The 27,464-nt window shown below is 40.8% G+C and overlaps 2 protein-coding genes across 5 annotated transcripts in view; both read right to left on the bottom strand.

Moving 5' to 3' along the window:
- gcna (germ cell nuclear acidic peptidase) overlaps positions 1–27,464 on the bottom strand; it is a 387,394-nt gene that overhangs the window by 110,502 nt on the left and 249,428 nt on the right. The window lies entirely within an intron of this gene.
- frmpd3 (FERM and PDZ domain containing 3) overlaps positions 18,046–27,464 on the bottom strand; it is a 300,032-nt gene continuing 290,613 nt past the window's right edge. For 3 of the 4 annotated variants that reach the window (XM_062475781.1, XM_062475785.1, XM_062475784.1), the window contains 5 exons: positions 26,136–26,315; positions 25,776–25,911; positions 24,075–25,034; positions 19,101–23,322; positions 18,046–18,903 (listed from right to left, as the gene is read on the bottom strand). In XM_062475781.1, coding sequence (XP_062331765.1) covers positions 20,468–23,322; positions 24,075–25,034; positions 25,776–25,911; positions 26,136–26,315 — 4,131 coding nt within the window. In that variant the 3' untranslated portion in view covers positions 18,046–18,903; positions 19,101–20,467. The remainder of the gene's footprint in view (positions 18,904–19,100; positions 23,323–24,074; positions 25,035–25,775; positions 25,912–26,135; positions 26,316–27,464) is intronic. The other variant, XM_062475783.1, reaches the window with a different exon arrangement.

Here is a 27,464-nt window from a genome sequence, read left to right on the forward strand (position 1 = left end):
CCCTCCTAACCTCCCTCCCTCCTAACCTCCCTCTATCTCACCTCCCAACCTCCCTCCCTATCAATCTCCCCCCTTCCAACTTCCCTCCTTTCTTACCTCCCTCGCTCCTAACTTCCTCCCGCCTCCCAACCTCCCTGCTTCCTATCCCCTTCCTAACTTCCCTCCCAACCTTTAGTAGCTAATTGTAGTAGTGATGTTTGCATTTTCTTTTTTCAAGTTTTGCCTTTTTCTGTTACTCTCAGAATTGTAGGACACCACAAGTCAAACCTTCCTATTCTGTTTTGTTAAGGCTAGTTTCAGATCCACATTGAACGTGAGGCTGAGATGACAAGCAAGGAAAGGACCAGGAAGTATAGGGAGAGGCTGAATAAAGATCCTCAGAGGAGAGAGAACATCCTGAGAGAGAGATGCAGAAAGTAATTTTGACAAGCTACCAAAAGTTATTTTAGCATAAGAATTGAAAAGTTTCATGACGTGATTAATGCTTCATCGTATCACAATAGTCATGGTTGGTTTCATAATTTTCCCCACAGATCAGGAGAAGAAAGCATGCGGCAAAATTGTTCAGCACAGTGTGAAGTCTGTGTCACCAGCAACAAGGAAAAAGCTACAAGAAAAATGGCGAGAGTCCAAGAGGAGATGTAGGGCAAGGGAAAAATCCACTAAGGCTGTCCTTGATCTAACGCCACCATCACCTCAGGATCAGGATCATGACCAGCCATTCAATCATGAAGAGATCAATGAGGCCCTAGTGGCAGTGCCTGTTTTGTGTAGCACACCAACACAGTCACCTAAAGAGATGTCCACCAGAGACCAAAGTACACCCAAAAGAGTACGAAAAAGATCTGTGAACAAACAACTAAGGAAGCTAAGAATGCAAAATGAGAAGTTAATGAAGCAACTTGAAGCTGAAAAAAGAAGAGCGGATAGGTTTAGACGAAAGAATCATCGCCTTGTGCAAAGACGGAATGTGGATAAAAATGCACACACAAACACACAGTCAAAAAGAAGAAACATTGCTCAAGAAAGGAAGAAACAAGTGGAGTCATTCCTATTTGTTTACACGTTCATGTCATATTGCTAAATGTTACGATGGCTCCCAAGTCTTTTTTATGGGAATGTTGGTTTCTTCTTCTTTCTTCTTACTTTATTGTACAAAAAACATTTGAACTTGAAGTTGTAACTTTATTTTAATGATTTTTTAAATTAATTTGAACAAGAAATAATAAATGTGACTTTGTACAAAACAAGGGTGTACCGGTACTTTGTGTTGTCCAATCGTGTGACGGAATGTCCTGTGGTGTGACAAACTGAATTATAAGTGGAAAAGGCATTTTAATGCACAAATTAATGTAAAAAGTGTTGAATAGTATAATAATGATATCATCACTATGCACATATAAGGATGGAATGAAGATTCATTAGGTTTTATACTAATTATAATGAATATAATCCAGACGTAATGGTAAAGTCCCTATGTGTACATCTTATAGTAGGATAATAACATGATTGTGAATTTTTATTGGTTATTTTTGATGTGGGAATATAATTAGGACAAATTGATAAGGATTGTGCATATTTGTCTTATCTGTCACACAATCTCTGAATTAAATATTAACATTAAAAATGGTGTCACACCGGTGGACAATATTTGGGACTACCACACAAAAAAGTTAATAAAATGCAAAATAAATAAGGAATTAGAAAGGGACACGTTCAGTTTTGAGTTATTCACATATTAAGCAATATAATTATATGGCATTTGACACACATTTTAGAAATATATTTTTTTCCACTTTGGATTTGAGTTCACGTCAACCACCCATATGTGAGGAATGTTTATTTTAACGATTGAAAACAGATAACGCTACATCATAGACCACTGTAGTATGTGTTGCCCGGGCAACACAGGCTAATGTCATGATGCTAATACTTCAGTGAAATAGTAGACAACTGTTTCCGAAAGTAGATGTACTTCCTTAATAATATCAGCTTATACTGTACATTACACATGACAATTGTGTGTCATATCACAAAGTAAAATGAGTAAATAGTTATCACCCTGGCCTCTTTGCTTGTGGCGTTTCTGCAGCTGCCTTGCAGTAAAGCTAGTTAGCCTAGCTATCCCCCAAGTTAACAGATGCGAAACGAATATTCTGCCAAAGGTAGTCACGCGTGTTTTAGTGACGTTAGTAACGTCAGTGACTGTGGCTAGCAAATTAGCCACCGTTAGCTTCACTTTTCGCCACAAAAACTTAACTTCAGCCTAAACCATGCAACGGAACGTAAATTCCAATAGAAGCAACTCAATCGCTACTAAGACGAAACTTTTGACACCTACTTTGTCTATGTAGGCCAAATATTGACTGAGTTTTAGGGGGGCAAAAAGAATAATAATAATAACTAGAAACGGCTGTTCCTGCGAAACAGCAGTGAGAATGCTGAAAACCTGAATGGGGATAGCTGACCATGCTAAAAAAGCTGAAAAGTGAAAATTTAGTAGAAAGTTATAAGCTGAAGCTTCAAAGCAACCGAAAGGTATTTTTGAAAGGGTCTGGAGCAGCATTCCAACAATGATTTGAAAGGATTTACCATTACTTTTAAAGGGAGAATAATTTGCACAAAAACCTTAATATTTTAAAAAGTATAAAAGTGAGAAATGAGAAAATACCCGCAAGCTGAAATGAATTTCAAAAATGTGTGTAAATACGACTCTACCTGCAGTTTCAAAAACGTGTTCCTTCTGCTTTCCTGGTGCGTGTTTGTTTGGTTGCCACGGCGATGGAGCAGCTGTGATCGCTAACGAACTGGGCAGAGAGAATAACTAATGTAGATAGAATCCACACCTCAAACAAGTTAACCTAGACGCAAAACTGTACGTCCAATCCAAAATCTAATGATATTTTCCGAGACCCAAGACTCTGCCGAAACCAGAGATATTCTTTATATGTATGTGCAGTCAGAAATACGACTCTAACTGCAGTTTCAAAAACGTGTTCCTTTTGCTTTCCTGGTGCTTGTTTGTTTGGTTGCCACGGTGATGGCACAGCTGTGATAGCTAACGAGCTAGGCAGAGAGAAAAACGAACATTTACCTAGCATCCACACCTCAAACAAGTTGACCTAGACGCAAAACTATACGTCCAATCCAAAATATAAGGATATTTTCCGAGACCCAAGACTCTGCCGAAACCAGAGATATTCTTTATATGTATGTGCAGTCAGAAATACGACTCTAACTGCAGTTTCAAAAACGTGTTCCTTTTGCTTTCCTGGTGCTTGTTTGTTTGGTTGCCACGGTGATGGCGCAGCTGTGATAGCTAACGAGCTAGGCAGAGAGAAAAACGAACATTTACCTAGCATCCACACCTCAAACAAGTTGACCTAGACGCAAAACTATACGTCCAATCCAAAATATAAGGATATTTTCCGAGACCCAAGACTCTGCCGAAATCAGAGATGTCCTTTATATGTCTATGCGGTCAGAAATACGACTCTACCGGCAGTTTCAAAATCTTGTTCCTTCTTGCTTTCTCTGACTGATTTTACTCACCTCTCCATTGAAGTTAGTGAGAGAATTTGAAAGGCTGCTCTCGCTTCAAGGCTCATAGCTGAAAATCTGTAAATGTGAGCTCTTTAATAGTTACATTGGCTGAAAGAGGACAATTTTTCCTACATTTTAAGGTATAACTTGTTTCTGTAAGTTAAACTATATGAACGTTAGAGGAATTTGTTTGACAAATTAGTTGAATATCAGAAAAAGTGCTTGCTGCTCATTCATAAAAATCAAGAAGGAGCAAACATTTTAATGTATTTCAAACTGTCATAATTCAAAATTGGCTGAACATTTGAAAAAGCTGAATCATTTGGGAATAGCTGAATGTCTTGTGAACATTTTAAAGGTTGAATGGTGTCTCTAGCTGAAAGTAAGCTGAAGTAGTTACGTTTGAAAGAGGAGGAAGCTTTTTAATGATTTGAAAGGATTTACCATTACTTTTAATGGGAGAATAATTTGCACAAAAACCTTAATGTCTTAAAAAGTATAAAAGTGAGAAATACCAAAAGTCATAGCCATCATCTCCTGAAGGAGCTGAATGTTTTGATACAAAAGTTGTAGGAATCGGTTAAAGTATGCAGAACGAGTTAAAGGCCAAAAAACGGCGGAAGAACTGAGAAGTTGAAAAGCAATAGTGAGAATGCTTAACAGCATTCTCACAACTAGAAACGGCTGTTCCTGCGAAACAGCAGTGAGAATGCTGAAAACCTGAATGGGGATAGCTGACCATGCTAAAAAAGCTGAAAATAGTGAAAATTTAGTAGAAAGTTATAAGCTGAAGCTTCAAAGCAACCGAAAGGTATTTTTGAAAGGGGCTGGAGCAGCATTCCAACAATGATTTGAAAGGATTTACCATTACTTTTAAAGGGAGAATAATTTGCACAAAAACCTTTATATTTTAAAAAGTATAAAACTGAGAAATGAGAAAATACCCGCAAGCTGAAATGAATTTCAAAAATGTGTGAGTGACACAAAAGAGGCAGTGTGGAAGCTGAACTGCATCATCTGCATCATCTTAACAAAGCTAAGAGCTAAAATAGCCTACAATGCGGGAGAAGCTGAAAGCTGAACTGTTAAACAGAAGAAGTAGGCTAGCTAGTCGGAACAAGAATATTATCGTTTTAACAGCTGAAATTATAGTTGGGATAGTAATAGCAGTAGCAGATGTAGCCTACCATTGAGTGCGTTTACTCGGCTTTCCTAGTAGGATTCAATGTGTTGATGGAATGAAACATACAGCAGTAGAGCCGATACAGGAAGACACGGCGACACTTTGTTGCAGAAGGATGATGGTGCAAGTTTTGTCCGTGGAGCATACAACGATTAATAAAAAAGAATCATGTAGACGCGTTTATTGAGTAATCGCATAACTAATTACACATGTAAACGGAGTAATCGTATTATTGGCATAAACCGACAATTGCTAGTAATCGGGTTTCTCATGGTCAAGTAAACGTACCAATCACCTGTGTGAGAGACTGAGTGGTGCGTGTCTGTCGTTACGGTGATGGTGCAGCTATGATTGCTAACGCGCTGAGGGCAGAGAATTAGAGAAATGTAGCTAGAATCCACACCTCAAACAAGATAACCTAGACGCAAAACTGTACGTCCAATCCAAAATATAAGGATATTTTCCGAGACCCAAGACTCTGCCGAAACCAGAGATATTCTTTATATGTCTGTGCAGTCAGAAATACGACTCTACCTGCAGTTTCAAAAACGTGTTCCTTTTGCTTTCCTGGTGCGTGTTTGTTTGGTTGCCACGGTGATGGCGCAGCTGTGATAGCTAACGAGCTAGGCAGAGAGAAAAACGAACATTTACCTAGCATCCACACCTCAAACAAGTTGACCTAGACGCAAAACTATACGTCCAATCCAAAATATAAGGATATTTTCCGAGACCCAAGACTCTGCCGAAACCAGAGATGTCCTTTATATGTCTGTGCGGTCAGAAATACGACTCTATCGGCAGTTTCAAAATCTTGTTCCTTCTTGCTTTCTCTGACTGATTTTACTCACCTCTCCATTGAAGTTAGTGAAAGAATTTGAAAGGCTGCTCTCGCTTCAAGGCTCATATCTGAAAATCTGTAAATGTGAGCTCTTTAGTAGTTACATTGGCTGAAAGAGGACAATTTTTCCTACATTTTAAGGTATAACTTGTTTCTGTAAGTTAAACTATATGAACGTTAGAGGAATTTGTTTGACAAATTAGTTGAATATCAGAAAAAGAGCAGCAAGCAGAGTGTGCCACTCTGCTTGCTGCTCATTCATAAAAATCAAGAAGGAGCAAACATTTTAATGTATTTCAAACTGTCATAATTCAAAATTGGCTGAACATTTGAAAAAGCTGAATCATTTGGGAATAGCTGAATGTCTTGTGAACATTTTAAAGGTTGAATGGTGTCTCTAGCTGAAGGTAAGCTGAAGTAGTTACGTTTGAAAGAGGAGGAAGCTTTTTAATGATTTGAAAGGATTTACCATTACTTTTAATGGGAGAATAATTTGCACAAAAACCTTAATGTCTTAAAAAGTATAAAAGTGAGAAATACCAAAAGTCATAGCCATCATCTCCTGAAGGAGCTGAACGTTTTGATACAAAAGTTGTAGGAATCGGTTAAAGTATGCAGAACGAGTTAAAGGCCAAAAAACGGCGGAAGAACTGAGAAGTTGAAAAGCAATAGTGAGAATGCTTAACAGCATTCTCACAATAACTAGAGAGGGTACAATTTCTGGGGAAATTGTAGGGTGTGCTTGCTTGCGTCGGTTGCACAGGGGTCCGTTTTTGAATGACATTTTTACAACTGATTTCTGTATATTTTATATGAAAATGCATACTTATTATTTATAAAGATTAAATAGATTTAAAGGATTTTTTTTTTTTTTGCTGCTCATTTACATCTGAAAATACGAGTTAAGTGTAGAATGAAATAGATGTCTTCTCATTTCCCCTGCAAGAGGCAGCCTCATCGTTGAATCAAAACGAATACATTTGGCAGACCGGTGTAAAAATTGACCTAATCTCTATGACTTAAACGTCCTTTTAAGTTTTTCCCTTCTCGTGATATTTTCAGGCATGTAGCCTACTCATTGCATTCATTCATGAATACAGAACCCCCTTTAAAGATCATTCTACGACGTTACCCGGCAGTAGAAGATGGAATCGCGATTCAAACAGTACCATCTGCTAACTGAATATGCCCCCAAAATAAGCTTGACATTTATTTAGTGGAAAATCGCTCATTCATAAAAAGGTCACTGGTAGCGATCATTGTCAGTAACAACGAAAAATGCGATATAGCCCTGTGTGGAGAAGCTGCCCCGGTAAATTCTACTACTACTGTACAGTACAGTACTAGACTACTGCTGTGTTCGTCTTGGTAGCGATTGCGTTGGTTGAATTCGATTTAACGTTCCGTTGTACGGTTTAGGCTGAAATTAATTATTTTCATGAACAGATTGACAAAGTTTAGGCTGTGGCAATGAAGTTCAAGTTAGTAGTCAGATAGTTTCACCTCTTGAAAGACTTTTGATTTAAGTAAGGGGAGTGCCGAACATGTTCTGTCGCCGTTTGACTTCCTACAGCTGTGTAGATGTTTTTGTAGTGTGTCTCGCGTAGGCTACAGCGTTGCAGTGAGCAACACTGGTTTGAAACCACAGGTAATGATAATTTCACCAACAAATCGTTTACTTGTAATGTAATGTCATAATAAATACTACAACGAAAATGTATTTGTGAGAAATGTTTATTTTAACGATTGAAAACAGATGCATAATAGACCACTGTAGTGTGTGTTGCCCGGGCAACAGAGGCTAATGTCATGCTAATGCTTCAGTGAAATAGTAGACTACCGCTTCCGAAAGTATATGTGGGCCTACTTCCTTAACCCGTTAAGGAGTGTGATGGCATTTTTTGATATAGTTACTAAGAATGTATTTTTAATAGACTGAGGTTGTGTTTAAACAAATGGATGTTGCAGTTGGTCTTAAGGTATTTATGGTGTTGGGTTATGATGCCTGATTGAGAAGCTAGGGGCACGGAGGTTGGGGGATGTTTGAGTTCTGTGGCCTAAAGGGAGATGGGTCAGTTGATCTAGCAGCCCTGACCTTTTGGCCGAGGAGATTGTGTCCTGTGTCCTGTTTGTGTTTCATTAAGGGTATCTTTACTGTCCTCATTTAGAGAAAGAGTCGTGACATCAAAAGACTTTGGTCACTTGACCTGGGGGGTTATATTGTCTTAACTGTCACTGAGCAGTGCTGACCAATCACAGAGTTCAGAAAAACCATTTGATCTAAAGTTTATATAAGGCAGGGTTTTAGGGTTGTTCTGGATCACTCTGGCGAACGACCTGTGGCTAGCACCTCCTTCGTTATGACTGATCACAAAGTACTTTGTTAAATCATGATCTGTATAAGCAAAATTAATTTATTGTAACCACCATCTCTTGACTATTCAAATCTACACAGTGCCGCTAGAATTTCTACCATTACACTTGGTGGCCAGTAGGGGGATCCTCATTGGTCTACGGCGTTCAGCAGGCGGCTCCCCTCGGCGAATTGATCTTCCGGCAAAAAAACGCCTTTCCTTCCGCCATGCGTGAGACAGCAGGGCCAGGGGGGGCGCCCGTTGGACGTTTTGTGGCTGACGCGGGGTCTTCAAAAGAACCGGTGAGATATTCTTTTGGTTACTGTGTGATATTGAGTTGTCTAAATGTGTGTTTTTTAGGCTATTGTCAATAATTCGGTTAAGTAAGTAATTGGGCAGAGGTAAAACTGTCCTGTACGTGTAAAGTCGTACGAATTAATAAGGTAAGGTTGTTGAACCTACCTTTTACGTGAAAGTCGTAAAAAAAATGTCTGCAGAAGTGTGTCGACGGACACACATAGAGGTAGTGTTGTTGACGAACAAACACATAGAGGGAGATAAATTCACATGTTATATCGTGTTATGTGTCTTTTTGAGACCCTAAGGATTAGAATATGTTGGGTTAGTGATAGTTTGAGAAATTGTATTGGCATTGGTGCAGTTCTTATTTATTAACGGCCTAAACGTGATTCTAAGTCCCGAGAGAAAAGTATACTTGTGAGGAAATCAGCTGTGAGTGAGTGTTTACAAAGGGTTTGAGTCCCTGAAGGTGGAGAACAAAGAAAAGAAAAAGTTTAGGAAGTATAGGCCTGTGAAATTTCAAAGTAGAGGTTTTAAGTTTGCAACACGCGTGTTCATTTTTGTTTTATATGTTTTTTGAGGTTAAAAGAAGTATGAGTAACTAATGGTGTCTATTATTCAAGCTATATACAAATTACAAAAATCAAAATTTTAATTACTTTTCGAAATTTTAATTATTTTTTCGGTTTGAATATTTGTAATTTAAGATTGTGCAGTTATTTTCATTGAAAGTTGGGAAGTCGGAATTTAATTGTTTTTAGAAAAGAAAAGGGGTAATTGTGTCTTTATTTTCCGTTGTTGGTTATCGTTTATGGATTGTAATTCTAAAAATGAATGGTCTGGAGGCAGAATTGACCTGTCTAAACATCGATTGCATGAAGCAAAAGTATGGTAACGATAGTTTATTGCAAATGCAAATATGGATTGATAAATGTGGATTTTCGAGTGTGGAGTCGTTTTGTTTTAAGGACCTTATTGTATTGCGAAATGGGTTCGTGGAGAGAAATGGATACACGATTTTTTTTGAAGTGGAGAAAAAAATAGATTTTAGCCTGATTGGAGAGCTTTTTTTTTCTGATTGGATGGAGATAGGTAGAGGGATAAAGAAATATTAGGACAGAATAGTGTGAGGAATTTTTCATCTATTTCCCCACAGATTCACGATTGAGATTTTCTGGCTGTTCCGCAAACAAATTTCGCCTCATCCGCAGCCAGGGGTGTTGCGGCAGGATGCGCGGGCGCATGAGGGTTTGCGGGAATGCGAGAACAGAATACGAAGAGGTCAGACATTTGCCATTTCTTCTGACAGCCGGTTATATCTAGGAAAAGTCAAGAAAGTAGGATCCTGGAATGTTTTTTATAGATTTGCTTTGGATTCCCGCAAAGATTGAAGCTTGTGCCTTGACTTGCAATTTCCATTGTGTTTCCAAGAAGGAAAGGTTAAAGTCCTCTCTGGAACAAAGGGTTTGAGTCCCTGTTGTGTTTGGAATAAGTGGTGTTGTGGGCTATTGTCAAAGCTGATGCAGAGCGTGTTGACATGCTGTTGAAAAAACATGTAGGCCAACACGAATTGCTAGGTAAGGTCAATCCAAAATGCATGCTTTAATTGTGGGAATTTGAGCAAAATGTACGTGAATGTCCGGAGATGTGTCATCACTGTTGAAAGTTTTTTTTTGGAAATTGTGAGCGAACTCTCAAATCAGAGGGGTTCGTGACCGGAAGTTGAGTTCCGAAATGGTGGCGTACAATGTTTATCGGTTATGACACTGTTGGTAGAGGAGAGACGATTGTTTTACAACTCTGTGTTAACCGTTATATGTTTGATGTTAGACTTTACATCGGTCTGATTACCGCCAGAAGGCATTTGTTTTTGAAGACGGAGACATTCTGTTTTGAAAATGCTAATGTTAATTCTTTGACTGAATTCTCCACTTGAAAAGAGGCGCATGCGCTTGAGCCTAGCGGAAGTTGATTCTTTCAGTGAAGCTCATTCTGCGTGCAGTGCCCACACGTGAGTGCCAAAAAAAAAAAAAAAAAATATTCACTCATTTTATTGAGAATTTGACATTGAATTGTGAAGTATATTGGTTGGGAAAACAGATGTGTGTTTCTGTTTCTTTGTCGAACTTAAGAAATTATTGTGAGTTGCCATACTCTTGATTTGGAAATTATGTACAGACCGATTTTCTATATTATGAGCTTGATTCGTTATTGAATAACGCGCTGGAAATTTAGTGTTTGGGTAGGATAATTGGTAAAAGGCCAGTTTTGGCAATAAAAGCGGTATTCATTTGAAGAATTACAATCCCGGGGTTATTGAAACTTTTATAGAAAGTTATGTGTTCAAACGGAAATGTTATGTTGTTTAAGGAATATTTTTGTTTGTCTGGAAATGTTCGATGGTTTTATTTTTAATTTTGTGGGAGTTCACAGATGTTACTGTTGTTTAAAGAAATATGTAAAGGGTTATGAAGAAGTGATTAGAAAGATTGAGCCAGTCCGAGGGACTGAAGTGTATACAAGGGGAACTAGTTCGAGTGACCGAATTGCGTTTGTTGTTAAGGGCAAAGGTGCTACATATGTGTGTTTATTGCTGCTGAGATGATTTGTTGAAATGTGTTGGGTTTGGTGGCATTCATATTTACCTATTTAAATGGACTTGAAGTTGAAGCTTTGTCCAACCAGAATGCTAATACATGGGTAAACTGTCGTCCTCTGACGAGTGATATTAGGTGCATATGTAGATTTCGGAGCCTAATTTTTATGTTGAAATTAAAATACTACTAATGGTTGACAGACTTGAAAAGAAAATCTAGGCTGTGACTGTTGGTTAATGGCTAATGGTGAAAACGTGGAGGAAGTGCATTTTGTTCTGTCCTGAGACAAAGGAGAGTCCAGGAAGTTGAATTTGCAACTATGGCAACGACATTGGCTAACAAACTAACAGACCGACAGGCGGGTACAGGCTAGTAAAGGAATTGCAGCTTGATATTTGAGATCCAGGATGAGTAACCGCATGACGCATGCGCAGATGGAAATTGAGAAATTGACTAAGACGAAAATTTAGAGAAATAGATAAATTTGAAGCGAATTTACATATTAATTTGGTTACTTTTGAAATATGTTACGTGCTGAGTATTTTGAGACATTTGCTAACAAGGTTTTTGTTTGTTTGAGGACATTTTAAATGAGTTTCAGAAATTCCGAGGAAATGTGGGGGCTAAAAGAGTCCCGTTACGTTGAGTCTTACAAAGGTGATCCCAGAGGGTGTAATTCTGCATAATTATGTGAGTATTAATGGTGAAAGATGTGTCCGTTTAGATTAATTCGAAGTTTGGTGGTTTACAAATGTATGATTTAACATTTGTTCTAAATCCTAGCCAAACTGGGAGGTAGGAGCCTTTCAGACCAGAACTTGTATTTACGAGCGGAAAATCTGTGGTGTGTGATGGTATCCATAAAAATGCAGAAATTAGACCCTGGTTCATAAATTAGTTCTAATTGGATTGGAAAAGTTATACTTTAGCAAAATTAAGTGAATAGCTGGTAAACGCCAACCATCTGTGTTGTTTAAAAGAAATGAAAAAAGGTTGAGAGTTTTTGCTTTGTTCCAGAGCGCGCTGTTTGATGCGAGTTTGAAATGCGCGATTGTTTATTTGAGTTGATTCACTAACAAAGAGTAATTGAGATAGCTGGTAAATATAGGAATATTCAAAGGTGTATACATTACATGCTTTGATAAAACTTTTGAGGAGTTAAAGAATAAGGTTTTGTTTTACGGGTTTATGTTAAATTGTGAATTTAAAGGTTTAAAAGAAAAAGGGAGAGTTTATATTTTCTTTTGTCTTAAGGGCATGGTACAATGTTTTGGGATAAACAGTTAGGCTGTGATGAGGTTGTATCATTATGGTATTGGTTCATAAAGAGGGTTATGATAATTTGGTTTTGAAATAATTTGGGAAGACTCATTAAGTCTGATAAATTGTGGTGTGATGGTTGTGCTAAGTAGCTTGTTCTGGACTGCAGCCAAAGCAAGTTATGAAGTTCTACCTATCTAACCTATATAGAAATATAGATGGGGTATAAGTTTGGTTAATGGTTACATTAAGAACATTTTATGGTCTATGTTTTATTTTGGAATCATACAGATTAAATTCTGGTTTAGGGTAGTGATGCTAGTTTTCTACATGTCTTGGAAAAAGAGAGAGTTGATTTGGTGAATTTAAATACAGGGAAAAATTAAAAGGGAATCTGAAATTTAAAGGTATTCATTTGAACTGTTCCTAAAGGTTTTTGAAGAAAAGATAATAAGAGACTAAAAGTTGAGGTTATTCGTAATTTGGCTGTTTTCTAAAAATAGTTTTATTTTATACAAATTGGTTCAAAGGTTGGTTGCTTCAGTTTAAGCTTGTTAATTCATAAAAGGGAAAAGAGTTAAAATATTTTTACTGATAGTTAAATACATCATTGGTGTTACATATGATTTTGGGAAAGGTATGGAAACAGGAAGTTTCTTAGTTTGATCTGGGACACAACTTGCTGTATGCAAATGTGGAATTCACTCTAACAATTATGATTATTCCACAGGGAAAATGCTAGTGCTGATACTAGCTGGAGCAGTTTCTAGATTGCCTGAATGCATTGATGAACTAACTAGAATATGTTTTTGATGTTGATATGTTTACAGGAAGTGATGAGATGATGTTGCTATGTCCGGATGAGCCTAACTTGACAAATTTGGGCTTACAGGACTCTTTTGAGGAAAATTGTTGTGTGACCTTGATACAACATTTGTTACAGGTTCTTTAAGGGAAGCGCAGGCTTCTTAGAGAGGAAGAGATGACGTTTAGGAATTTATGACTGACTGATGACTGACTGATCCAAACAGAGAGTGACTATGGGGGTTTTATGGTTTTATGAATTTAGTTTCAGTAGTTTGGATTTGTGATAGGATTGTGAGGGTTTGATATGATATTGCTGAGTTGAAAATATTGGACTGTATTTAACCCAGAGTGAGAATTTTGTTTTGTTTGAGTATATTTGATAAGAATTACAGAATACAGCGGACAGATGGAGAAAGGAATGGTGGAATGGAGATTCGAACTTGGACAAATCCACAAGAAAATGCGTTTTGGAAAAAGGAAGGATATGAGAATAAAAAATGGAGGTTGTATGGTCTGCATAAAACATTTATCTTGAGATTTTTCTAAGTCAACACATGGAAAGATCATGCCTCTACAGTTTGTGTGATATCAAGAAGAATGCATTATTTTAGCATACAAGAGGATTTGTAATGGATGCATGGTCATTTTGTTAATACTTCATATGTGGGACAAGTATTATGAGAAAAGGAATTTAAACACGATAAGCTTCACAGTTAAGGTTAGAGAAACTATTTGGGTATTGATAGATGGATTTTGTAGAGTTCAATTTTTGGAGAAGTGATACTGTTTAATGATTGTTGATGGGAAGAAGTTTTAGACTTCTCAGGGGCTCAGTGATCAAGCTTTTGTTAATTTAGATTATTCTTTGATGGGATTTTTCTTTGAGGTTATGTAATGATAATGGGTCACACTTGTTTATGGAAGTTATTTTGGTGTTGATAGGATTCAACATTGTGTTAATCACTTCAGTTGAATGAGAGAACAGAACTTTGAAGACTAAGTCAGACGACAAGAAGTCAGTTACCTTTAACTGACCTCTGTGAGAATGTGCTTGTTTATCACTGTGCAACCTTTTTGGAGTCTATTTTGTGTGAGATTCACAGGCAGGTGAAGGAGGCTATTCCTATGACTGGACCTCTGCATGATTTGATACCAGATGACTGGATCGTGGTGAAGGACCTGAAACGCCTGGAGGAACCCAAGGTGGACGGGGCCATACCAGATTCTCCTGACGACTAATCCGGTGGTTAAGATCGGAGAGGAGAGCAACGTGGATACACGCTAACCATTGCAAGCGTGCACCTTGTCTGGAGACGGAAGCAGAGGATACGCGTTCTGCGTAGTACCAAGGAAATTTCCGAGCTGTACGCGAAGTGCAGTGATCGTCGTTTGCAATCGATTCGACTAGACTACACCGCCTGACAGAAGTTTGCCTACATTCAACTGAAGATGGCCACTACGGATGCACGACCATGGCATCAGTTCCGACAACCTGGACTTTGTGGTATACGGGGTGCAGTGTGTTTTGTCTTGGGAATGGCATTTCTTATTGCTCTTAATGTATTTTCGCTTTTGTATTTTAATAACAGTATGCATAATTATGATGATACTATGACAATAGATCCAATGACTTCAACTGTTTCACCTGCAACGTTCCAGATGTTGAAAAGTGATGAGAGAGAGGTTGTAGATGAAATGGAATCGGAGATGGAGTTTAATTCTTGGTATAAGTTAGCAACATATTCAGTAAAACAAGTTTTAGGCGAAGAACACCCACCATGTGTGTATTGCCAGCCACTTAAGGATGTTTCACTGATTATGCCAGCACCATTTAATTCAACTAGTTGTTATGATTTTAATTACCATCGAATTATTTCAGGTGACATTGATAAAACGAGATGTGTGGACAGTAGTCATCTGGTTTTGTTCAGGAATTGTCCAGTCTGTCCCACTAACTGCTATCATTACCAGTGTTCTAGTGCTTGGTATTTAAATTCCAATCTAGGATGTGCAGCAGTATGTCCTATGCTTACTGGACCAATTGAGAACGAGGGAACGGAAGATGTTCTGATTGATTTTGTTATAGTTCCAGGGCAAAAGACGTTGATTAAGCCTTTAGGAAATGTGACGGTTGATTCAGGCAGACAGAGACGAGCTGCTCCTGTTGGATCTTTTGATAGTGGAATTTACATAGATGACATTGGAGTACCAAGAGGGGTGCCTACTGAGTTTAAAGCTAGAAATCAGGTAGCTGCAGGATTAGAATCATTCTTTTGCATACATTGTACGGTTAACAAAAATGTGGATTGGATTAATTATATATATTATAATCAGCAACGTTTTATTAATTACACTGTTGATGCGATTTCTGGATTATCAGAACAATTGGCTAAGACTTCAGAGATGGCATGGCAAAACAGGATTGCTCTAGACATGTTGTTGGCTGAAAAAGGGGGTGTTTGTGTACTTTTCAATAATACATGTTGTACGTACATTCCCAATAATACAGCGAGTGATGGGTCAGTCACTAAAGCATTATCAAGCATGCGTACTTTGAGATTAGAATTGTCTGAACATTCTGGATTTGATGATTCAAAAGGAGTTTGGTCATGGATTGACGGTTCTTGGGAAATGTTTGGTAAATGGAAGGCAGTTCTTCTGTCTGTTTTGTGTGGAATAGGTGTCATTTTGTTGATACTATTGTTTTTGGCTTGTTGTCTGTTTCCCTGTGTAAGGAAGATTGTGGAAAAGACAATGGCTAAATCATTTGCTGTTCAAATGATGAACTATAGTCCCTTAGAGGATTCTGACTGGGTTCCACCATTTAAGGATGAAGAGGCTACTGTGAGTGATATGTAATTCTCTTGTTATTTTTGGGGTTATGTTTTGATTAAAGGGGGTTACTTTATTTACTTGCCTCCATATCTGTATGGATGTTTTATATTTTTGTATGCTTATGCTTTTGTATGCCTTTGTTGTTTAAAAAGAAAAAGTAAGGAATGTGATGGCATTTTTTGATATAGTTACTAAGAATGTATTTTTAATAGACTGAGGTTGTGTTTAAACAAATGGATGTTGCAGTTGGTCTTAAGGTATTTATGGTGTTGGGTTATGATGCCTGATTGAGAAGCTAGGGGCACGGAGGTTGGGGGATGTTTGAGTTCTGTGGCCTAAAGGGAGATGGGTCAGTTGATCTAGCAGCCCTGACCTTTTGGCCGAGGAGATTGTGTCCTGTGTCCTGTTTGTGTTTCATTAAGGGTATCTTTACTGTCCTCATTTAGAGAAAGAGTCGTGACATCATTGGGGGGTTATATTGTCTTAACTGTCACTGAGCAGTGCTGACCAATCACAGAGTTCAGAAAAACCATTTGATCTAAAGTTTATATAAGGCAGGGTTTTAGGGTTGTTCTGGATCACTCTGGCGAACGACCTGTGGCTAGCACCTCCTTCGTTATGACTGATCACAAAGTACTTTGTTAAATCATGATCTGTATAAGCAAAATTAATTTATTGTAACCACCATCTCTTGACTATTCAAATCTACACAGTGCCGCTAGAATTTCTACCATTACAGGAGTAGCGTCACACATATGTGATCGTTCGAAAGCGGGCCCCACAGAGTACCGTCACACATGTGTGATTCTGAACATTCCAACCGACTATTTTCTGATAGACAAAAACTATATGACAAACGCTATAGTATGGCTTCAAAATTTACAATTAGGAGGCTAACAAGTAACACTAGCAGGTAGTAGCATTGCTACGAGTATTATGCTAGGTAACGGAAGCTAACTAAAACTAGCTAGCTTCCGTTTTGGAAAAATAACTCTGGTGGAAGCGTCGGTAATATTTAGAACTCACTCCTTAAAAGGTTAATAATATCACCTAATATTGTACATTTCACAATTGTGTTTCACATCACAAAGTAAAATGAGTAAATAGTTATCACCCTGGCCTCTTTGCTTATGGCGTTTCTGCAGCTGCCTTGCAGTAAAGCTATAGTTAGCCTAGCTATCCCCCAAGTTAACAGATGCGAAACTAATGTTCTGCCAAAGGTAGTCACGCGTGTTTTCGTGACGTTAGTGACGTAGTGACGTTAGTAACGTCAGTGACTGTGGCTAGCAAATTAGCCACCGTTAGCTTCACTTTTCGCCACAAAAACTTAACTTCAGCCTAAACCATGCAACGGAACGTAAATAAAAATACAAGCAACTCAATCGCTACCAAGACGAAACTTTTGACACCTAGGTTGTCTATGTAGGCCAAATATTGACAAAGATTTAGGGGGGCAAAAATAAATAATAATAAATATATATGTGAGAGAACAAAGGTTGTGCTCTCGCCGAAGGCTTGAGCACACCCAATAATAATATATATGTGAGAGAACAAAGGTTGTGCCCTTGCCGAAGGCAAAGCACACCAATAATATATATGTGAGAGAACAAAGGTTGTGCCCTTGCCGAAGGCAAAGCACACCCAATAAATATATATGTGAGAGAATAAAGGTTGTGCTCTCGCCGAAGGCTTGAGCACACCCAAATATTGCAGGGGATTTTGCCAAATTCTTATGGGCCGATACCCATACGGTTAGCTGTGTTGCTCATTCCATGAATGAATGATCCTTACAAGGTGTACCTCGTTGTAAAGGTGACTAATCAGGCTTTCCAACGATATAAAATACAATACCAATTGGTATTATTAAAGGGGAGGGATAATCGACCGAAATAACGTTTCCGAACCGAGTTTGTTTTTACATTACTAAGTAATACAATACAGATCTCTTTTTTTACAAAATAGTGATGAACTTTGCATCATAAGTATTGGATATTTCAATTGTAGCTCAGGCTCACATGGAACTCTACGTATTCCAATCTTATCTTACAGTAGTCTACTTAACCCTTGTGTTATCTTCGGGTCATTCTGACCCATCAGTCATTGTGACCCACCGTCGTATTGCGACAACTTTACCGCATACAAAAACAAAGTGAAGCATTTTATTTTAACTGTCGGGCTATCTCAGACCCCCCACATCATGAAGGTTAAAAGAAAATGCTTTTTATTTGTTTTTGTATTGGGTAAAATTGGGTAAACACAACGATGGTTCGTTGTGAACCTTTGGGTCATGTGACCCGAAGGCAGCACAAGGGGTAAAACAGCTTTATAAGGAGTCGCCATTGCAAAATATGAGAATTCTCTCTTACGTGAGTAGTTAAAGGGGCAAGGTTCCTTCTCACTTTTAGGAATTTATTCTGTATATTTCACTCCCACTGAGGGTAGCTTGGTAAGTCTGTGTCTTTCACTGTAAGTCCAGGCAGAAGGGAGACAGCTAGCAACGACATAAGTGGTAGAACTATACAACAAAAGGATAAACATTTTGCAGAAAATGTAATAATGATCAGAAAGGGGTTTACAGATGTGTAAAGGAGCTGGTCATTAACTTGAGGACTGATCTAACTGTTTCATAATTTTGAATGAATCATGATGAAAAAATGATGAGACAAAAAGAATTAATGAGACTATAAGCACACGTGCTAGCTTTATTAAAATACATAGAAAACTACTTTGTGGGTTTCTGTGAGGGTGTTTCTTTCATATCTCCTTAATTGCACATTGAATAACAGCACATATAGAAAGCAATTTTATTATACTTAGATATACTGTATACGCATAGCCGCGGGAACATATTTTATCAGCGGGGTGCTGGGGGGGCTTAATGTTGCGGGGAGGTGTCGCGGTGATGGATTTTCAAGTCGTATCATTTTTTATTCTCGTGCTGTCAGCAGGGGGTGCTGCAGCAACCTCAGCACCCCTAGTTCTCGCGGCCATGAGTATACATATATACAGCTCTGGAAAGAATTAAGAAACCACTGCACCTTTTTCTTTCCTTTCCAAATAATTAGATAAGGAAAGTTTTGAGTGAGGAACAAAAGGGTCAAACTTGCAGTGGCCTCTTAAATTGAACCCTTCTGTTCCTCACACAAAATTGTCCTTCTCAATGTTTTTGGAAAGGTGCAGTTGGCTCTTAATTTACATTTACATTTAGTAATTTAGCAGACGCTCTTATCCAGAGCGACTTACAGTAAGTACAGGGACATTCTCCCCGCGGCAAGTAGGGTGAAGTGCCTTGCCCAAGGACACAACGTAATTTTGCATGGCCGGGAATCAACCAACAACCTTCTGATTAATAGCCCGACTCCCTAACCGCTCAGCCATCTGACCCCAATTCTTTCCAGAACTGTATATGCTGTATAAATATAGATATTTCTGATTCTAAAACCCAAATTTATGAAACAAGGTTTTATGACATGATAGCGAGGAACCCCTCTAGCCATGGAGTCTCAGGTAAATTATCAGCAGCAGTAACCTATATGCAACATAATGGAATATAAAACCATTTCCACCAGTTCAGACTGTCAATAAGAAAAAGCTTTGGGCTAAAAAAAATGGGGATGCGTGTTTTTTTACATTTTTATTTATTTATTGTACAGCGAGGTTGTGCAAAGGTTTGATTTTTAAGTGTAATTATTTACACTGAGTGCGATGCTAAGCAAAGTGTAGTCCACCAATGTGTGTGTTTGTGTTTCTGTGTAAAATCCTTTAAAATCCTCTAGTTTAAAAGCCAAGGCAAAAGGCAAGAATTAATTAGAATTTAAGTGGCCAGTGAGTTGGATGTTCTGCTACATATTCCACAGTGAGCAAGTGTCAATACCAACTGTACTCATTTCATGTCTCATCTACACATGAATGGGATTGGCATGGTCTTCTGTGACTGTGATTTGTGGATTTTCTATATTGCACTTTCAACATTGTAAAATACAGTACAATACTTTCAGTTCGCCATACACCAAGGGCGTAGGTTTGTTTTCAAACGTGGGTGGGACAGCTTTTTTTAAGAACTGAGGATGTGGCCGTAAAATATAATTTTCTTTAAAAAAGTGAGGGGGACAGATTTGAAAAACGTTTTCACATACAATGAAACCTGTGCCCCTGACCAAGGAGATCTCCATTTAGTGTCACAATAGTATAAATTGTTACCTAACTAGCAAACACATGACCTACTAACCCACTGAAGTACCTAATTAACATATTTGCTGCTTAATGTTTTTCTCATAGTAGATTTTAGCACATCATCATTTATGTCTGACAGTAAGTATAGATATACTCTTTCTCATCAATATATATTCCAAATATTACTCTCACCCTGTGAGTTTCCACAAACTGTATACTATTTCTCAAAAAGATAAAACATAATGGTACAGTACATACTAAAAATGACGAAGCCTTATGAAAGTCAATGTTCTGGCATCCACTGCTCCTTACGTTTCGCTGTCTCACCATTTTTATGCTATGGTGATAATACTGGTCCATAAGCTCCCTAAATATCCACTACAAGGTTGCCACATCCCTTGTAAACATGGAATGGAGCAGTTGCATTGCAATATTTTCTGTAGATAGATCATTGCACTTCCCATAAAAAATGTAAACAATAAATACGTTATTGATTATGTGAGCACCTGTCTTGGCTTACCCTATACTGCAACCTATTATAGCTGTTACTAACTACCAACCCCTACGGTTAAGGTATTTACTGGATGAGCAAGGTTTTAATTGGGCGGGTTAGAGAGCTCATATTTGTGGTAGACATACGGACTTGAGGGCTGACGCTCTTGGTGGGCAGGCTGCTAGAAGTTCCCATGGACTCCTCTGCTGCACGTAAGAGTAGAGTGTAGTTTATGGCCACCTCCTCCACTTTCCGGAGCAGCTGCAGCCGCTGCGCCTCAGAGCGCAACCCTCCCACCAATTTTATAAAGGTCTGGGTGAGGTCACACAGGACTTGGAAACTAGCAGTAACAGCGTTCAGCATCCTCGAGGGGCTCTTCTCCACGCTTGCCACACGACGGCACGATGCCCGGAACTCCTTGAAGCGTACTGCCAGCTCTTGCTTGTACTCGCCAATACGAGATGGCTGGATGCGGTTGTCCACTTCCACTTGGGGGCTGTTGGCGCACTGGCGTAGGATGGAGAGCAGCTCGTTTGCGTCCAGCTGGGCATTGAGGAAGCCATCGGGCAGGGTGAAGTTCTTCCCCTGCAGTGCCTCCACCCTTGCCAAGCTACTCTCCAGTGTTCCACAAGCCCTCAGGTCTATCTCCTGAGTCTGGGGCTCTTCCTCCTCCTCCTCCTCTTCTGCCTCATCCCCACTGCAATCCTCTGCATTAAGCACTTGCAAGGTCTTGCTTACCACAGGCAGGGTGTCAGAGTCCATCTGCATGCCTGGCAGTACCTTAAGAGGGATGGAGTAGGACAGCTCATCCTTCTCACTGCTCTCATCTGCCGCTTCACACTTCCTGTAGCAGAAGCAGAAGGAACAGCATTTCTCCCGATCATCGTTGTCCTCGCATGGTATGTTCAGAAGCACCTCCGTGCCCCCCTCTCCTTCTCTCTCCCTCAGCATCTCTTCTCCTTGTATGAAGAACACCCCCTTCTTTCCCTTACAATCTACCTGCTGGGACTGAGTGTGGACTGGTTGTACAGGAGTAGGAAGCCTCAATCCTCCCATGGCCCTAACTCTCTCCATCTCTTTCTCCAGGCTTTTGATTTTGGGTTTCACCTCTGCATAAAGTGGCATGCTGTCACTGTTTTCAACTTCTCCAATGCTATATCTCCTCTTGAGCTTTGTGTACTGGGGGGCTCCTATGCACTCTGAGCGAGAAGAGCATGTCGGCAGACAAGAGGCCTGCTCCCCTCGAAGCTCCCTGGACTCAAGGCTGGTGGAGCGGATGCGAGTGGTCTTGATCTCTAGGGTCTGGGGTTTCCTCGAGGTGCCAAGGATGTCAGGGGATTTGGTGACAGCTGGTGGAATTTTGGAGTTGTTCCTCTCTCTGCCCCGGTGCTGCTGAGGTTCTGCAGTGGAGCCTACTGGTGTGTCAGGGAGGCGCATGCCTCGACACAACCTTTTACAATCACAGCTGCGTCGCTGCTCCCTAGAGATGCCAGGGGCCTTCAGGACAGGACTTGTGCGGAGCTGGCATGCGCAAGGGATCCCAGAGGCGACTGGAGATGAGCCCTGGGGCAAATACTCTCCTTGGGAAGACTTTGGCTTTAGCAGCTCCTCAAGGAACTCCAGCTCATATTGCCGAACCTTCTGAAGCTGGGCCCGCCGTTCATCTGTCTCCCTTCGCATCCTTGCTGGGAAGGTAGCCGAAAGCAAATTCCTAAAGCTTAGGAACGGGGCACTACGCTGGGCTTTTCCCTTACCCCCATCTTGCTTCTTAGTGTCAGCGGCGGGGAGGGTGGACACCTTATCTACTGAATGGCTGGCATGGATGGGATCCACCAGGAGGGGTAATGACTTGGGAGTGCATTTCTGCTGCTCGGTGGGAGCTTTATTCTGAGAGCTTTCTGCCTTGTTGTCTGCTGCTTCCTTTTTATCTGTTTTCTGAGACAAGTGGGGGGAGTGCTTGGTTTGGACTTGAGGGCTGGCATTAGCCAGAGTGGGGTCAATTATATCTGCTCTCACTGCGTTCTCTTTACTGCCAGCCAGTGGCAACCCCTTGGCTCTTAGACACTCATCATCAGTGGGGGAAGATGAATGAAACAAGATCACTTTCTGGGTCTGAGGTTCCTTTAATCGTAGTTGGGAACCCGGCTCCGCAAGCACAGGGCATGTGCAGAACAGGTCTTCGACTTGAAGTAGGTCTTTGGAGCTGGGAGGCTTTGTGGTCTCATTAGAGGCAGATTCGGCATCTTGGCACATGTTTGTGGGGCAAATCTTGGCAGAGGATGTTCTGTCCACAGACAGGATGATAGGTAAGGCTTTGCTGGTGGGATCAGGGCCAGGAGGTGACACTGTTTTTCCCCTGGCTCCTACAGCAGAGAGATTTAGGCTCAGTTTCCCCCCTGCAGAAAATGACAACTTCTGCTTTTTACTTACTGGGAGGGTCTGAGCCTTGGCTGGGTCTGATGCCTTCAGCTCCACAAGTAACTTAATAGGAGGGTTAGGGCTGCTGACTTTGCTGGGCTCTGGCTTGGCTTTCTGATCTGTCTTCTGCATGCCTGATGCTGGTTCTGGACTTGTTTTGAGACCCTCCTGGTCTGATGCCAGATTACCCTGGGCCGTGGCTGTTTCCTGCTCAAGGCTGGTCTTCAGGGGAACCGTTTTTCTGAGGATAACCTCTTTAGCGGGGCAGCCAGCGCGGATCTGTCCCATGGAGAAAGCACCGCCTCCTAGTGTTTGGGTGGTGCAGCTGGGGATTGCAAGAGGGAAGTCTCGCCTTGAGAAGACGCGCTCCTTGTTGATGTGGTGGGCCAGCAAGTAGGCCTGATTCTGATGCTGCTTCATAGCTGACACCATCTCTGATACATCCGTCAGCTCGGATGAGTTGGTCTCGTGGCCAGAGTCCAGTGATGACTCAGGTGTGATGGCTGCCAACACAATGAGACCTGCAGAGAAAGGAAATACAAAATACAATCAGGGTCACCAGGGAGAAGCCACATAAAGCACACTAAGTTTAGTAAATTAAGCAATAAAATTGTATTTACACATGACTGACTCACAACGGTTTGTCCAAAATGTGAAAGAGCTTTTTTCTTTAATCCTTTGGTTATTCACCAAATATTTATTTTTCTCAAGACTAAATTACAGAAATATGTGTTTACCACACACTTCTGAAAACCATTCATCTTTCAGTAGGAGGGACCATCTTCAATTTAGATTTTAGTCTTTATTTTTATGAAAGTATGAAAATAAATGGCTTTCCCCACATTGAAATATATTATCTTGTGGCACATGAGAAGAAGCAAGTTTTTCAGAAGCATGTTCAACACAAAGATGAGATTTTTCTCATTTCTTATGGTAAAAAGGATCGGGACTTTGTTTCAGATCCAGAAGAAACATAGCCTCTCTTCAAGACAATATAATAACAAAACGTCAGCTCTGTATTACAAATGACAGCTGTTAAGTTATACATATATACAAGTTCTCATAAACAATGGCAAAAGAACTCAATTATATTTCAGATTTAAGAGAAATATTTCTATATGAAAGGATGTATTTGATATAGTGGCAACTCGACTATGACCAACTGTACATATATAGTAAAGACTATATTTATCTGCTTATCTAGGAGTCAGGTAGACTAAACTAGCCCCTCTCTGTGAGAGACCTGAATCCTGACATGACTAAGTGGGTTGACCTGCGGTCTGGGTGGGCTGTTGATGGTGGTGAGGATAGTCCTCCGAGGCAGCAAGGGCTTCCAGAGCCTGCAGGGTGGACACAAGAGCATCATCCAGCTCCTGAGCGTGGTCTCGGACTGTCCTGGTTGTCACGTTGTCTATCAATGTCACCGGCACGTCCTGCTGTGGCTGGTTGCAGGCTCGTTGCATCTGTGAGATCTGTGCCATCTGTGCCCCCTGTGCCACTTGGCCAGTGGCGGCCACAGATGGGCTGTTAGTAGAGGCAATTCCAATCTTTTTGCCTCGTTTGGCGTCATCCTCATCCGAACTGTTGTCTCTAAAGCCAGGAGGCGGGGCCGCGATGCCAGGTGTTGGAGGCTGTAGCTTCTCCACCTCATCATTTGCCTCCTCCTCATCCTCTGCCTCGTTTCCGCCAGGGGGCGGTAAAGCCATTAGGTCTACAGCCCCCCCCCCATCACGGGAAGCACAGGTGCTGGAGCAGTGCTTCCTCGAGCCACCACTACCGATCATGGTCATGTCCTCCACCTTCAACCGTGCCTTGCAGGAGTCACAGAAGAATCGTGTTGCCTTCTGGGATTGGCTAAGCGTGTGAGCCCGGGTTCTGAATCCAACATTCTCCACTGTGGGACTCTCTGGACCTTCTGCAATAGCCTCTGTACTCTTAAGGGTCGGATCTGACTTGGTTCGTGGCCGTCCTGGTAGAGGAGGAGGATTTTGGGAAATTAGGTTCTGGTTGATGTCAAGTTCGGTCTCGGTCTGTGTCTGCAGCTGTTGGAGCTGCTGATGCTCTCGCAGATGGATGTGGCAGAGGCCAAGGTGTTGGGGCTCCACAGGGGCCACAACTCTCTGCGACCCCCCTGCATCTCTGTGATCCCGCTCCTCCGGGCGCCGACCGCCACTGGATGAGGAGCCAGACAATGCTCCAGAGCGAGGGTGGGCATGGTGGGAGCTTCTGTAATCTGAGGACAGAATGGTCAGAGCAGTTGAGAGGTAGACAGTCGCATGTGGTGGTGGGTGGAGTGACGTTCTGCATTGTAGAGCAAAACAGAGCATGGCGGTTGATAGCCACATAAAGAAAAGTACTTTCAGAGAGATGAATGCTGGAAGCTAAAGTTGAGATGACGAGGAGGGAGAAGAACGACAGCAGAGAAACTATGGGATGCATTTCCATGGTTACAGTTGTTATTGTTTGTGGTCCAGGTATGGATGCAAATGCAGCAGAAACTTAGTCCAGGTAAAGATTGAGCAGAGTAGAGTAGACAGAGGGAAGCTGCACTAAAATGGCTTGCATGCGATGTATCAAAGTTTGGGCAGGCTGAGAGGACTTAATGCCAGATGTCTATGAAGTACACACTGTAGCCTCACAATACTTATCAACATTAGTATGACGATAAACACATATATAAATGTTTATGATGTAGCCAAAGCAAACAGAATTACATTTCTAAACACCCTTTGAATACTGATGCAGTTTTAATCCAATTCAGTGCCCTGAAAATTGTATGGTATGTTCATATTAAAATATACAGCTAATCTTACAAATATTATCTTACAAATTTAGATTTGAGAGAACCAGAGTTCAGTTCAGAACTAGAGTACTGTGCCTCTGTGTTCGTTTTGTATTCAGAGAGTGTTTAGCGAGTCTTAGTTTGATCCCATATAAACATTGCTAAAAATCAAGGAGGTGACAACTACCATACCTGCCTTGATCATGTAAGACTGACCAGGTGTCCTGAAGTAGATGGTCTTTTTGGGGTCAACAAACAGCTTGTAGTATCCAGAAATGAGGCAGGCAAAGTTACTGGCATCAGGCCACTCCATAAGCAGAACAAGGGGCTGGAGGGAGGGGAAAGGAGGAGAAAACACATCGAGGAACTGCTTAGGACACGAGTAATAAGCACTGCCTGTGATGATGACAATGTTCTTTCAAGATCCAGAATAATTCTATCCGACTAAAACATTAGCTACATAAGGTTCTACAAGGATTCAGGTAGCTGTACCTTAAAGCTAGTAAAATAACTTTGCTTGAAACTGTGTGTGTTTGCATGTGTAAGTGTTACCTTGGCCTCGTGGATGGCTACCTCAACCCGAGCTACTCCCTGGTTCTCCCGGTACAACTGGACCTTAGTGACCCGGCTGAACTCGGTCAGAACTGTGGTCAGGTTGTTCTTCAGATCTATCACATGACTGATGCCATGTCTCGGACCCACCAACAGTGTTGTAGCTGACTGCTTCTCATCCTTAAAAGAAGGGGTCACATGCAGACAAAAAGGTTAAACAAAAAGGGCTTATAGAATTGATGAAGGAATACAGTACAAAAACTGGCAAACTAGCTCACAAACTTGCTCAAGAGTTTTCCCTAGGGATACTGTAGATATAAAATGCAATCCTTGTGACTCACAGCACAGTGGAACGACTTTAAAGGGGTCATTGACTGCAAAACCAAGTTTACCTTGTCATAGTTGAATAACGACAGTTCGGTGGGTAAAATGGACATACATACCCCTTTTCCACCAACTCATTTTGGGTGCCGGTTCGGAGCCGGTGCTTAATCGCGAACCAGTTCTTTCTCTTTCGACAGACTGAGAACCGGAAAAGTGGTTCGTAAGTGGTTCGCAAATAGCACCACTTCGGAGCTGGACTAGATTGGGAACCAAGTAAGAACCGCTTGGGGCGGGGTTACCGTGACCAACAAGACGAACAGAATCCTTTGACTGCCATTGCTAAGTTTTTACAATTCATATTTCAGCTAAACGGTCCCACAACCAGCCCAAACTCGGGTTTGGGCTGGTTGTGGGTAGGGAAACGTAGACAACCCCAGAGCTCTGGACGTGTTGATTTCTAACTGCTGCATTAAAGCTGATATTATGGGACCTCTGCGACTCCAGACCACTCTTTCTAGAACACAGATTTGTGTCATTGAAAACCATCATTACATATTGGAATAGACACAAAATACTTTAAATCCTTCAACTGGTGACCCCGACGCTGAAAAGAGGGAGTCCAGAGGGTTCCGGCCCGACCGACGGATCGGGAGAGAGACCCATACACCGGTACAAGGAGGCAGACGTAATCGTCAGAGGCGCCTCAACATAAAAAAAGGTAAGCAGACACCTGTTAATTCAAAGTACTGCTATTCGGAACTGAGAACCAAATTTAGACGATTACTATGTTTCATCGTACCTAGTCAATTCAACAGTGGGAAATCAACCTTTTTTATGATTCAAAATAGTTAAATTCCCTGAGGTTAAGTGTCCTCAAAGAGGTTAAGTGTCCTCAAAATTGTTAAAGTCCATGAGGTTAAGTGTCCTCAAAGAGGTTAAGTGTCCTCAAAAGGGTTAAAGTCCCTGAGGTTAAGTGTCCTCAAAACTGTTAAAGTCCCTGAGGTT

The sequence above is a fragment of the Osmerus eperlanus genome, chromosome 13 (genome assembly GCF_963692335.1).
Source record: "Osmerus eperlanus chromosome 13, fOsmEpe2.1, whole genome shotgun sequence".
NCBI classification, from domain to species: domain Eukaryota; kingdom Metazoa; phylum Chordata; class Actinopteri; order Osmeriformes; family Osmeridae; genus Osmerus; species Osmerus eperlanus.